We start from the raw sequence: 13,444 nt of genomic DNA on the forward strand, positions 1-13,444 counted from the left end.
ACGTGCACTCGAAACGAGAAAAAGTACGGGACGTCCGCGGCGCGATTTCGAAGTAAACAACAACAAAAAATAAAATAATAGAACATGTGTTGTGTTGGCTTGGCAGCGGGCCCGACTCGAAAGGTCCGCGGTACGCCAATGACATGGTTAGCGCGGCTTTTAATTGCAGTGGCGGGAAGTGGCGGCTTTGAGGTCCCCGATAATCGGGAACAAACAGGGAGGGTGCAACCAAGTGTCCCTCGGCGTTTCCTCGGAACGCTCACGTGGTCGCCACGTTGCTCGCCGGCCCGTGCCGGCGCGGTGCGCGCCACCAACTGCGCAGCGGGAGATCTCCCAATGTGAAAGAAACAAAAACAGATCGGTTTAAAATCATTTCCCCGAAAATCTTATATTTCCGAAACTGCGAAGCTCCTTAAAAATCCGAGGGCGAATATGTCGCCCCTGGTCGCGCGGGGACGTACCGCGCCCCGGCGCCGCACGGGAAATTCAGTACTCCGAGACGTAACTCGAGTAGCTTCGTCGTCGCTTTCCCATTCTCCGGGAAAAGCGACGGGAGATAAACAGGAATACGAAAGTTTGCTCTTTCCCGAACACGTTTTTCATTATTTGTTTACTAAATAGATTCCGCGTGAGATCATTAGTCACGATCCAATAAAAGATTCGTCTCTATTCGAGCCCCGACATAGGCGTCCTGGTAAATATTTGGCTCAACTTTTCCACTTAAAAGAATTGAGATTCCGCTCGTCTGAACGTCGAAAAGCGTTATTTAGCGATTTCTCCCTCGGTGGTTGCCGACCAGTGACGTGCCCGAATTCGAAGCGGACGTACGCCGGTTTCGCATCGAGTAACGGCGACATTTTCCTATATATATATATATATATATATATATATGTATATGTATCGATTGAAGCCTTAGAACGGTGAAACCTGAACTAATTAGATAAAAACTGCGGAGCGCCTCGCCGCCCCGGGGCTCGTTGAGTGACTCCCCGGCGACTTGCAAAAACACGTCAAAATTTCGCCCATTCTGCCTCATTGCGTCCGGACCGATTCGAGCGAGGAGGTCCGCTTCCCACGTTCCACCAGCGCGGGAGCGAGCGCTTCCATTTCCCGATTCCGGAACTGGGCGCTCGGGAAAAAAAAAAATGGAATTTTTGGAAAAGCGGAAATTGCGGCGATGTGAAAATTCGAGGCGGCGCCCGTGAGGAGGAACGAGGCCCGCGATGACTGCGGAGGAGGACGGGACCGGATCGACGTGAGAGGAGTTCTTCGACATTGATCGGGGACGGATTTGGGGCGCGTCGTACCCCTTTATGGCTCGAGTCATGCCGGAATGTTGTGTAGCTAATTACTGAGAGCGCCGAATTGATTGCTATTAATTACGATCAATTAGCCGTGTCGCCATGCACTGTTTGGCTGATTAAAAGCACCAAAAAGGAAGGAAAACGAGCGCATTTCGTCAATTGCTACGTGGAAATTATGGAAAATTCGCAGTCGGAGGTTGCTTCGGATCGTCCTTCCGGAGCTGGAGCGAGAAGGGTCGCCCCGATAATTGTCACCTTTTATGTCGCAGGCCTCACCTGGGGCCCATTAAAAAAAAATAATAAATAAATAAAAAAAAAAAGCTGAAAGACGACAAATTCCCCCTTTCCTTGCTAAGTGTTCGATATCGATAAGTCGTCGATTAGTCGTTGCGTCTACTTCCTCGCCGCGAATCGATCGTCATCGCTCCTCCCTAAGCGCGCTATCGACGGTACCGCGGAGATGTTGCATTTGAGGAACTCGAAGTTTGACCATAACGACCATATAAAACCAAATATTAACGAGGCAAATTGTGTTACCTGGAGCTATTTTTAGGCTCGGATTGACCTTTGAATTGCCCCGGTCTAATGTGAACTAAAATACATTACCTGTTTGGTTTTAATGAGGACTGTTATTGGCGTTTCTCTCTAGCCTGACGCACCCGAAACGGAAAAACTTTCCTTCGGAGGAATCCTCACGTGAATCACCGTTCTACATTGCCATCGGGGCCCCGATCCGAGGGCAATGGGTAAATAATACCTTGGATAACTGAGTTAATGATCCATTCGAAACGTCCCGGAGGCACGGTAGCTGTTTCGGATCGTTTAAAAATGGCAGGAAATTATGAATAGAACTTTCCTGACATTCATGCCCAATTGCATTCGCCCATTGAAATATCGTTGCGAAGGAGTTTTCCTCTCCGTTTTAAATGCTAACGGAGTTCCGCGTTTAACGAGCCACTTAAGGGTACCTACGTTTCCACCACGGCCGAAGGAGGGAGAAGGAGGAGGGCAAGAGAGAGATGGGGGGGGGGGGGAACAATTCATCACCGGACGAATATAAATAATATGAAGCCATCATGTACGTGAGATGAATATAAAGCACATTTGCCGGGGAGGAAACACGTTTCGGGGGTTGAATTACCATTTTTCGGTGAAGCACTTTTCGTTTTAACCTAAATTTCAATAAAGACGCCGAAACTGCCCTCCCACCGTAATTTCCCGGCGAACCCGCGGCGCCCCAAATCTCCATTTTTTTTTTCTCCCCACGAGATAATCTCCGCAACTTCCGTTCTAGCCGCACGCCCCTGGCCTCGATGACATTGAAAGATGGCCATCGGCAACTGGTCGCAAGCTACTTTTCCGCTGGAGACCAGGGGCGCGACTCGAGCCCCCCCTCCCCCCCCCCCACCCCCCCAACTACCCAAAGGAAAAAACTGAGGCTCTCTCAGGCCGACAGCGGGGAGATTCTCGGGCGGTTGACCGGCGCTCGCAAAACTCCAACTGGACTATAGGTCGCGACGCGCGCCGGCCGATTTGCGGCGATTAGAGCCAAATGCAATCGGCTAATCGAGTGCGCAAACTCGCGGGTCGCGCCGACGGCGAGCGACCGACGCGACGCTCCGACCCACAAAGGGGGGCGCGCGACGCACGTCCGAGATCGAAGAGCTGGTGTCCCGTTGGTGCGCGAGTGGCGGAAGTTCCACGCTCACCTCCCCTCGGCCTGCCGCCCCCGGTTGGAGGTGCGGACTGTAAAAGGAGCAGCGGCGTGTCCAACCGCTCTCGGCCTGCGTTAACTATGGCGAAACAATGTCGCGGCGGAAGGGGCGCCCCTCGGGCCCCCGAGAACGAGGACGGAAACCTGTTTAAGGCAGTCGCGCAAGAAATGAAGACGAGCCCTTGTTGACCTCCGAAATCGCCCAAAGGCTCTTTGAACTGTGCGCACATGAGGCCTTGATTGCCCTCTATCGAGAGCGAAAGGCTAAATGAAGTCGAGAGAAAAATAGAGGAAACAAATATATATATTATATATTACATACATATATATATATATATATATATATATATATATATATATATGTGTGTGTGTGTGTATGTACGTTTGTGAAATATTTCCACGTTACAATTCCTGGATTTAATTTTCGTGGAGGAGAATTAAAACCTGGAACGGGGATATTACTGTCGACCATAAAACGATGGAGGACACTTTGCCATTAGAGTTTTATTTAATGGAAAGCACCGCTTGGATTCATCGACAAGTCACGGTCGTTCCGTAACCGGTCCTGGGTGCATATACAGAGGGAAGAGGAGTTCAAATTTTTAACCGAGCCCCAACGTGACATTTAGCTTGATTACCTGTGACAGGAGCCTCGATGTCGATCATGGTTTTCTCTGCGCGCAGCAGCTGCGCGCCCTCGTTGATGATGCGCAGTGCGGCCGTCTCATCGATGCGCCCCTCGAGGATGAAGTGCTGCTTCAATACTTCCGGTTTCGGTTTGGCGGTCTTCGGATCGAACACCTCGGCCACCGTCAATTTATGGCTCGGCGGGAAGGGTACGGCTGAAACAAACATGGAAATTTTTAAGTCTCCACCGGTTTTCCGGGGCGTCGACGCGTTGCGGGAATGGACAAGCGAAAAAAAAAAAAAAAAAAAAAAAAGAGAGGGGGGAGGACGAGACCCGCAGCTCCCGTCGGTCGCGACGGGAGACCTGAGAGGCGCTGGAGCGCGCGGCGTTGCGTTCGAAAAATGGCCGGCCGGCAATCCACGCTTGACGGGCCCGTCAAAACCTGCCCGACTACGGGAACAAAAGCGCAACGCTGCGTTGCCGGCTCCTTAAAGTGACTCAATGCCGATTCGTTGCTTGTCGCGCGCGCACGCACACGTACTCAACGAAGGTTTAAGCTGAACGAATCCTGACCAATCCAAAGTAATAATAATAACAAGCAGCTATTACAAGCGGCTTATCTCGCTCGTCCTTTGAAACTTCGAGTTGGACGCAGACTAATCAGTAAGCACATAATAAAACGTGTCGTAATCGAGTCATAACCAGAGGTTTAAATAAGTTCTATCTGCGTTACGTGTGTATGTAGATGTATTAATTGTTTACATTCCAAACAACGCTGTAGACGCGAGACAACTCGATAATGAGCCTTGAGAGTTCTGAAATAAGGTCGCACTGTATAAGATGTTGCTTCCAGTCAGTAGTCATATTCGAGTGATGTAAGGAACCAGTGAAACCGGATCAAAACACGGTTAAACATATGAAAATTATCCCACTATGTATGCAAATATTTACACATTTACGGCGGAATGTTTCAACCGAATGACGTCACACGTGTATAATGCACATATATATATATATATATATACATATATATGTATACATGCATGTTTTTTTTTTATAATGATTCGATAAGAACCTAGATAAGTGATAGTCCTCGTGCAGAAGAGTCGTACTCGATTCGAGAAATCTCACTTCACACTGGGCGTTTCCGAAGTCGGAGTCGTCCCTCGACCAGCGAATTGGGCCTCGAAAAATCAGGTTTTTTCCTCTGGCGCCGCGGCGGAATGTCAACGTCAACGGCGACGCAGGGCGGCAAGGGAGAACCGAAATTCGTTAATGATTGCCCAACAGCCGGAGACGTTTCAACGAAACGCCCGTGGGCGTCGGTGACGGTCGGGTCGCGCTCGAATTGTGTTTTCGACATTTCGAACTCGAACAGGACCCAATTTCGGGGGCGCAGGGATTCGATTTCGATTTTTTTTTTTTTTTTAATTTTCACTCGAAAACCGTGCGCCGTCCGGTTTGCACGCGCGCCGCTGGCGAGCCCGAAAACAATTTTACTTATCGGAGAGCCCTCCCCCACCGCCGCACGCGGCTACTGACACCTGCTAAAATTCCGCCCAACGATCTCAAGTGGTTCGGCGATTGCTAGTAAATCTCCATTTTTTAGAGTATAACTTTGACAGCCCGCGTCTCCGTTGACCTTCGCGCTCCGGAGGAACGCCGAAGAGGGAAGTCTCACTTTCCGAAGCTCCACCCGCTGGCGACCCCAACTTCGGAGTCGCCCTGTGTAGTATAGGCACCCTGTCCGCCCTGTCATCGGTAAACCAAACAAATCGCCGTGCGTGCGACGACACGAACGCCGCTGCGTCCTCGCCAAGTGCCCAACGGGTCGGAAACGGAATATTCCAGCCGGAGTGTCTGAAAATCGACGTCCATCTTTGACATCCCCTCGGAATTCAGGCCGCACTGGCACGTGGCGCCGCGTTGCCTTCGTTCCGAAAATTGGTTCGACATTGACAGAAACGTGAAGCGGCCACCCGGGTCAACGTTGCCAAATTTACTGGGAACATTGAGGCGCGAGGAGGACGCGCGCTTAAATCGGAGCTTCTCCCGTTCGAGTCATTCCTCCGGGGTTTTGTCGATGCCACACGTTCAACGATCATCAAACGATGACGTGTCGCATGAAATTCATTTACAACGTGAATTTACTAAACAACATGATACAACATCTTTTCGTGGAAACTTTGATATTCGTTGTAGATGCAATTAGCCTTTCGGAGGCAACAAAATACTATAAATTCCCGCTCGGCGTAACTCCCGGCTTGAACTATTCTCAATAGGAAGAAGGGAAACTTTTTAAACGATTAATAACGTCCCTTTTGAACTTATGGAGCGAGATAAGGGAAAAAGACAACTTTGCATAGAATCGGCCGGTACGAAGTTTACTCGAATCTTTCGCGAGTTTAAACAAGTTTCCCGGAATATAGCCGCCGCGCAGCAGGATTATCTGCGATTCCTCATAATGCTGCAACTTCTTAGCCGGAGCTATATTTATGAATAAGGAATTAGGAGATAACAGAATGAAGTTGTCTGTCTGCACTTTGCAACAACACGAAATTGCTTAAGGAGATATTAAATTTGTAACTACGGAGATGGGGGAAAAACGATGACCTTCCCTTCTAAAGGAAAATACCCGTTACATAACATCTCGCCACGATCGCGTCGTTTGTGGTCCATCGGCCCCGCCCTTCGCTGGGACCGAGTCTCTCCCGTCACGCCTCAAAACGCGGCCTTAGTCCAGTTCGCGGTCCGCTAACTCCGCCCCCTCCGCGAGATCTCGCGCTAGGTGAGCGTGGTCCGCAGTACCGCCAGCTGGTTTTTCATTGGCTGTCTACGCGAGTTGACGTTTGAACGGCTCCGCCCGCGCGTGAGGTTTCCCACTGCAAGCGGCACGCACGCACACGCATCGGCTGCACAAGTGGATGTGGTTGTGCGACCCCTTTTTCGAAATCGGTACGGTGGCGCGAATGAGCCCAAAATTCGTTCGTGTTTTGTGGTTTTTTCGTTCGGAGCCTCACGCGCGGAACGGCCGCAAGCGAATTTTCGTCAAGAGCACGCCGTTGTTGACGTTTTTCTTTTCCCTTGCTTCGGCGGACCCGATACCAAAAAATGCGTGGGCGTGGCCTTTCGTTTGTAGCCGATGCACGCCTAAAAATAGATTTTATTTCTATCGTTGTTTTAACTATTATACACGCCGCGGGCATTCTTTCAAGGAAAACCGAAGTCATGACGGGACATGATGATGACACGACGGAATAATTGTTCGTGGTGGTACGAAATTTTGCCACGAACACGAGGAATAGACGCAAAACAGGAAGCTCGAGTTTCGTGACCTTTCTCGCGTTCCCCATTAACATTGAATGGGAAATGAGCAACGATTGTCTTGCATACCTACGGAGTCGGCAAAAAAGTTCCTCTGTTCCGTTCCCAGTTCATGCTAGGGTACCGTGCCAGGTACCAGCCGGCCTATAGATCACGTGACGAAGTTATCGTTACCGCCGTAAAGCTTTTATCAGAAATGGAGCGGCACCTCGCGACTTTCCGCACGTGGAGAGCACACACGACCCGTCGGGCTTTCCTTTATTCTCGCAAGCGAGCTTGAAAGTGTGCTGAACGCACGGAGTCTCCCCAAGTTAAATTGCGTTACGCTCTAATGCCGCATTACGGGCCCTAGAACACTTCGTTTCTGAGATTTAAGGGCCCGAAGTTTCAATTTTTTTCTCAGTACTTTTCCCTGCGGACAGCCCACGGGACGTCCAGCGGAAGATTGGACGATAAGTCGCCTTTTTGGGGGGCACTTTGAGGCTGCACTGTCGGTTCTAGATGCGATAGTTTTTTTCCTCGGAGATAGCGCGGGGCTCTCAACGCACAACAACATTCCCCCCCCCTCCCTCCGGGAGGGGGGGGGGACCACGTCGTTCACGATTTTGGCTGAAAATTCGGCGTAATTCCAGCTCCATTCGCGTGCGAGGCGTTGCGCCCGGACAGGGCAAGGGAAAAAAGCGAAATAAAAAGAGAGTGGAGCAACAGGGGTGGCACTTATGCAAAAGTTCGAAATGGATTTCTCGTCGGGATCATCTCAGATTATCTCCGATGCTTTCGGAACTTTCTCCAATCTCCTTGGATTTCTCGGAGTCGCGCGGAACGCCTTAGGACTTCCGCGGATCCTTCCGAGCCTCCTCCTCCTCCTCCTCCTCCTCTCCGAGCGCAGAACCTCCTCAGTGAGCGACCGTCTCAGTTCGCGTGGGCAGGCCCTTGAGTCGCAACTGCACGACTGGCCCTCGGCCATTTTACATGGGGACTTGGCGAATTTCGGCGATCGCGGAAGAAAACTGCCGGCGGGTGGTGGGCCGCGAACGTGGGTCGTTGATTAAGCCATTTGCATTTACTATCAAAACATCCGAACGAGAAATAGATAACAGCTGATGGATTAATCTAAGACCTGCCTCGGATAACTCAACGCCTACTTAACGTTTCTTTTTAATGATCATCGTCGCGAGAGAAACCGTCAGGCCGATAGTTTTTCCTCCACTAGGACCCCGTGGGTTTTCCCACAGCCAAAATACCATGAAACCGGAACAAGGGCGACATTGAAGGTCGCCTATTACAGGTGTACAAGGGTGGCGCTCCGCGAAGGCGTCTTTCACCATAAATTGGGGCAACCTGTTACATTGGACTAAAATTCCGTCGAATGTTTATAGGTCAATATCGGCGCCGCCGTGTCAGATAACCTAAACCAGCGGCGGACAAATAATGCCTTAATGAGACGCAGGTGAGGAGCGTACGATAAAAACGGACAAAAACCGCTCGAAAAAAAAAATAAAAAAGAAAACGTTGAACGTCGTCCAAATGTATTTTAGGTTTTTATGTCAATAATAAACATTGCAGGAGGCCAAAACTGGCAACGGTGTATGTCGCAGAGCGAGCACCGATTGACAGTTGTTGGCCGCTCGGACTGCGGGACAAACAATAATTTCGGCAACTTGGGGGGCTCCTGCGAGTACCCGGTGCGATCGCCCCCGGAACCGCAGGGGGGCCGTATTGTCGAAAGCGAGAAAACGGCACCGGAATCGATAGCTCGTCATGGCGCCTAGAAAATCAATTGTGCGCGAAGCCGTCCCAAGTTGGGCCTACTGAAAAGCCGCTTCACTGACCTTGTATCATCCGTTGGGTGGTCGATTGCTTCGCCGTGTTGTTCGAAGACATTTCTGAGTCGCGTTTGCTGCACTTTAAATTATGAACATCGGTTAAAGTCGCACTTTTAGCACTCCCGGACCGCACACAAGCTAGAAACTACTCAAGATGGAGCGACGAGCGCCTACGACCCAGACAGAGCTCCTGACAGTGCGCAGCAGGAACGCGTCGAATCGTTGCCGGCCTCGAGGCAGCCGGAACGGGCACCATCGCCATCTCGGAGAGGGCCTGCGCGCGCTTGCCGCGAGACGACGTCGTCGCGCGATTCCGGTAACGTAGATATCATTTCGTTACGAACAGAAAACGTTGTCGTTTTCATCATACGATCACGTGTGGCGCCACATTCGGAGGACTGATAACGAGAAACAGTGAACTTGTTCCATTCGATAGCTCCGCCATTGAGGGAATCTCGCCGAATGGATGATTGTGGAGAAAACCGCAACGTTCCCAGTGAAGCGAAAATTGACGTTGAACATGCGTTTGGTTAAAAAAAACACATTTTATTCATAAATTAACCTTAAATTAATTCAAATATGTATAATTTCCATGTATTTACATGCCTTGGAGGCCTTAATACGGATATGAATGATTTACGCAGCTTAGAATAAATTACTAATATAGTCCCTAATTATATAAATTTTTGGTACTTTGGCACCTGTCTTAGGACCCTAAAGATACGGAGGGGAGTCGCAAGCGAAATTTTTGAATGAAAAAATGGGATTATGGAACGCAGTTCCGGTTCATCGCCTTAATTTCACTATTTTGCCCATTGAAGTTCGTGTCGAATATTATTCATAATGCGGTTTGTGACTAGATGGCAATACTGCAACTTCACATTGGTGTATTATTGATGGACAACCGTTCGCCGCTTACACCGCGAAAACTGCATCTTTCCGGTTAAAACTAGTTTTCGTTGCACCCCAAACCTGCGGACCAGTTACACATCCCTCCAATCGGGTCAAAGCTCAAATTTTTCGGACACGTATACTCCCAACCGATGATCTTGTCCGAATCCATTTTTGCGCAGGAAATGAACTTCTTGCAGGATAGAGGATGGGGGAAGTTGCCCTGGTCCAGACATTCTATCATACCGTTCGCGTGTAGGAGCACCTTGCTATGGGCGGGGATGTTACCTGAAACGATAAACGATTATTGCTGCTTAGTTTCACCAAAGAGAAACGTCACTTGCCTACGACACTGGTCTCGACGCTGTCGTAATAATCGTAATCGCGAATGGTCTTGAGTTTGAGGTCATTTCTGGCTTTGCCAAAAGGTTCCACCGTCCGTCCAGCGGGGGTGACCACCAGTAGTGGGCCTTCAGTTGGTGGATTGTACTTACTCCTAGCACGAGTTTTAGCTGCTCCTGAAGAGGTATCTGCGCATAAACGTGCCATTACAATCCATAAGCGGCTATGGAGGAGGGTTTCGGGGGGGGGGGGGGGGGAACGAACTAATGAAAATTAAAAACCAGAAAATCTCGATGTTACCCCCCACCGCGTACAGTGCGAGTAACTCCAAAAGTAATTTTCCATATATTTTTTTCGAAAATCTATAAATTCCACTAAAATGCCGTGCGCTCCGAAACGCGCTCTCGACGCCACTGAATTTCGTCGAAGCTCAGTTGGAAATTCGATTACTCACGGAACAGTGGCGTAGGGTCGCATTTGATGAAGTGATTAAAGCCTCTCCAAGAGTGCCGCTATAAGGGCAAAGGAGTACTTTACCAAATCGACCTTCTACGCCACTGAACACTGAAGAGGAGCTACGTTACATTTATTGACGAAATCCTGCGCGGTGATCGTTTGGAAATTGTAAATTTGGTCCAAAAACGGCGTGGAAGGCGGATCTTTGTTCCTGGATCTAAACTGGTTCCCTATATAACTTGGAGGAGTTGAGTACAGCTCCGCCTGAGGAGACACGAAGAACGGAACGCTGTAGGCCAACGTTTTCTTATTGGTGACATCGTGGGCCATCGGCGAGGACGTTTCGAAAACCAGGGACTCAATAAGCGATGGCCTCGCACTACTGGTCTTGACCGGTTGAAGACGCTTCCTGGTTGGGGTCGGCGCTTGTTGGAGTTCTTGCAGGGTCGACGCCAGATCTCCAAGTTTGGTGGTATCTGTGTAGTTCCTGAAGAAGGGACGAGGTACGTTTTGAGAGGCGTTAAGGAAAAAATGGCGTGTGGGGGGAAAACGCACTTTTCCGTGTTCTCTTGCGACTGGTGGTTGGAGGACTCCAGATGCTGGTCGGTGATGTTGGCGGTTTTGGGGGTTGTAAGTCTTCCGTAAGGCTTCCTGGAGACGAATTTGAACCGGTTGCTGGTTCTGGCAGGCGCTTGAACAGAAAGAAACTGCGTTGAGGGTCTTTTCGTGGTTTCGACACTCGCATCGCTAATTTCGATGGTGAAACGCAATTGAAACATGCACTGGGCGTGCGCAGGAACGGATGAAATTTCCCCTTTCTTCACGAAACCGCATAAAAGTGCCATGGGAAAAAATTAATAATTTATTGCCAAATGCCCGCTATCAAATGCCGTAAACATAATCGCGATTACGGGACGGAATGTTCGATTGGACACGCCCGTTTTAGTAATAAGAACTTAAGTGTCTCTTATATCAGAGATTGGAAACGAATTTGTAGCTCGTGTGGGTTTCTCTCACAATCTCGCTAAAAACCGGCGTTAAGGCCCGTTTTTCTCTATTTTTATTCGAGATTTACCGTTACCGCCGATTAAAATGCCACCGACGGCGTAATACACCTTAAAACGACCTCCGGTATAAAAATCGAAAGTCGTTAATTGCCGATCGACCGAAAGGTCAATAAATCCTCCGCCATATCAAGAGCGAAGACACATGGGACTTGGGCCACTTTAAATGCAATTTCCATTATGAAAGAATGTTCGATAGGTGAAATTTCACGTATGACGGCTCATTAAAACCTCAAGAAACGCGGCAAAAACGCATCGAGTTCTCTTGTCCCGTAAATGCGCACGCCAATGGATATCACTGTAAAATCCGGAGAAGTAATGGGAACAGCCTCGTGTAAACGCTGCCGCTCTACGCCAATGCAATTTACGCAAAAGCGTTGGAAATCACGCCTCTGCGGCATAATCAGGAAATTTCCTTTGTCCCGACGTCCCGACTATACAGGGCGTCCCAATTGCCAGTTCGAGCGACTATCGGCGACGTTCACGCACACCCGGTATTTTTCCAATGGCATTCCGTCCAAATTTAGGCAATGACAAACCTCAACTCCGCACCCGGCTCACCTTGACTTTCTACCGTCCTCGTTGAAGGAGGTCTGAAGGTGGTGGGCCGACTCCTGGCGGTGGGTTTTCTGCGGCCGCTCTTAGTCGTTCTGGGTGACGGCGGTGTGGTGGTCCTCGCCGTGGTGACGGTGGTGCTCGGCCGCTTTCGGTGCCCCACGCGAAACGGAGATTGTCTCGTCACTATTGAAATCTGCAAGAGAGATACCTCAGGTCAGGTGGTGCTCCGAGGGTGTGCCGGCGTGGGCTCGGTGGGATTTTGTACATGGAGGTGTGACTGTTATTTCGTTGTGAATAATTGTATGATTTTTTTTTTTTTTTTTTGGTGAATAAAGAACTTCTCTTCGGTGTTTTATTGTAGATGACATGCAGGCGGCCTCGAGAGGTTCTCCGCCATGTTTGGCCTCTCGCCGCGCCGCTGAGGGCTCAGATTCGAGGAAAATCGCCGAGAAATGTTGTAATCGATCAATGTAATTTGTGACAATAAACATGGAGCTGCGTTCGCGGTTCCAAGGGCCACTGCCCGATTTTTATTTTTTTTCATGCGTTTCACGCGGCCCCGTCCAGGGGCGCGCGGCCGCTCGAGCAATCCCCGTGAAAAAGACTTCAGGATGACGCGGCGGCGCTCCAATTGGCAGCTTCGAGGATCGACGGGTGACGTCAGATTCATCCAAGTTTTTTCCCTTTGATTCGCGATTCTCCGAGTGGCACGAGGATGACGTCATTCCGGACGTCGGTCGCGGACGTTTTCGCGTGTTTCTCGTGCGGCCGAGGCCGAGGAAGCGACCTGCGGCATTTTCACCCCGCGTATCGATCATCGCCGCTGCCTCGCTAAATCTGTCAAAAAATGGCAGAATTGCTTGCCGGGTAGGAGGGCCCGCGAGGCTGCCGGTCCGCCCACGAATTTGAGCCTAATGGCGGCAAAGGAACTAAAAAAAAAAACAAAACAAATTCCGTGAGGTAAAGAAGTGAGGTCGAAACCCTCCCCTCGAAGGTTTGGTAGCTGCCACCGAACTGAGGAGGGGGCTTCGACCCGAGGTCGGTCCCACGACAAAAAGGTGGAGTTTCGGCGATTTGTCATCGCTGACAAATCGCCGCTGCTGCGCCGCTGATCTGGATGAAGTTCCCGCGAGGTGCACAGGGCGTCCAACGAACATGGGCCGCTACCCGTGTCGTGGCAACTATGAATGGGAAAAAGGCGAAACTCGGGCTCCGCACTGAAGCGGCGGCGGCCCATTGATTGAAAACGTTTTCATGAAAATACCACTTCCGGTTACGCCGGAAACGAATGCCAGCTCGCTCATTTTAAACGGAACACCCTATACATCGTGGCAAAC

General features: G+C 50.1%; 2 protein-coding genes across 9 annotated transcripts in view; both read right to left on the reverse strand.

Moving 5' to 3' along the window:
* LOC136344557 (serine/threonine-protein phosphatase 2B catalytic subunit 2-like) overlaps nt 1-8,992 on the reverse strand; it is a 46,557-nt gene extending 37,565 nt beyond the window's left edge. For 7 of the 8 annotated variants that reach the window (XM_066292120.1, XM_066292119.1, XM_066292117.1 and 4 more), the window contains exons 1-2: nt 8,803-8,992; nt 3,657-3,860 (exon numbers count right to left, since the gene is read on the reverse strand). In XM_066292120.1, the coding sequence (XP_066148217.1) occupies nt 3,657-3,860; nt 8,803-8,854 (256 nt within the window). In that variant the 5' untranslated portion in view covers nt 8,855-8,992. The remainder of the gene's footprint in view (nt 1-3,656; nt 3,861-8,802) is intronic. The other variant, XM_066292121.1, reaches the window with a different exon arrangement.
* A 329-nt stretch (nt 8,993-9,321) lies between these two features.
* Nucleotides 9,322-12,832, reverse strand: LOC136344526 (uncharacterized). The gene is made up of 6 exons (XM_066292067.1): nt 12,713-12,832; nt 12,111-12,315; nt 11,041-11,176; nt 10,614-10,972; nt 10,032-10,217; nt 9,322-9,975 (listed from the first exon to the last, which is right to left on the reverse strand). The coding sequence occupies exons 1-6, from the start codon at nt 12,830-12,832 to the stop codon at nt 9,746-9,748; spliced, it is 1,236 nt and encodes a 411-aa protein (XP_066148164.1). The 3' UTR covers nt 9,322-9,745.
* Between the last annotated feature and the right edge of the window lie 612 nt (nt 12,833-13,444).

The sequence above is a fragment of the Euwallacea fornicatus genome, chromosome 17 (genome assembly GCF_040115645.1).
Source record: "Euwallacea fornicatus isolate EFF26 chromosome 17, ASM4011564v1, whole genome shotgun sequence".
Classification (NCBI taxonomy): Eukaryota; Metazoa; Arthropoda; class Insecta; order Coleoptera; family Curculionidae; genus Euwallacea; species Euwallacea fornicatus.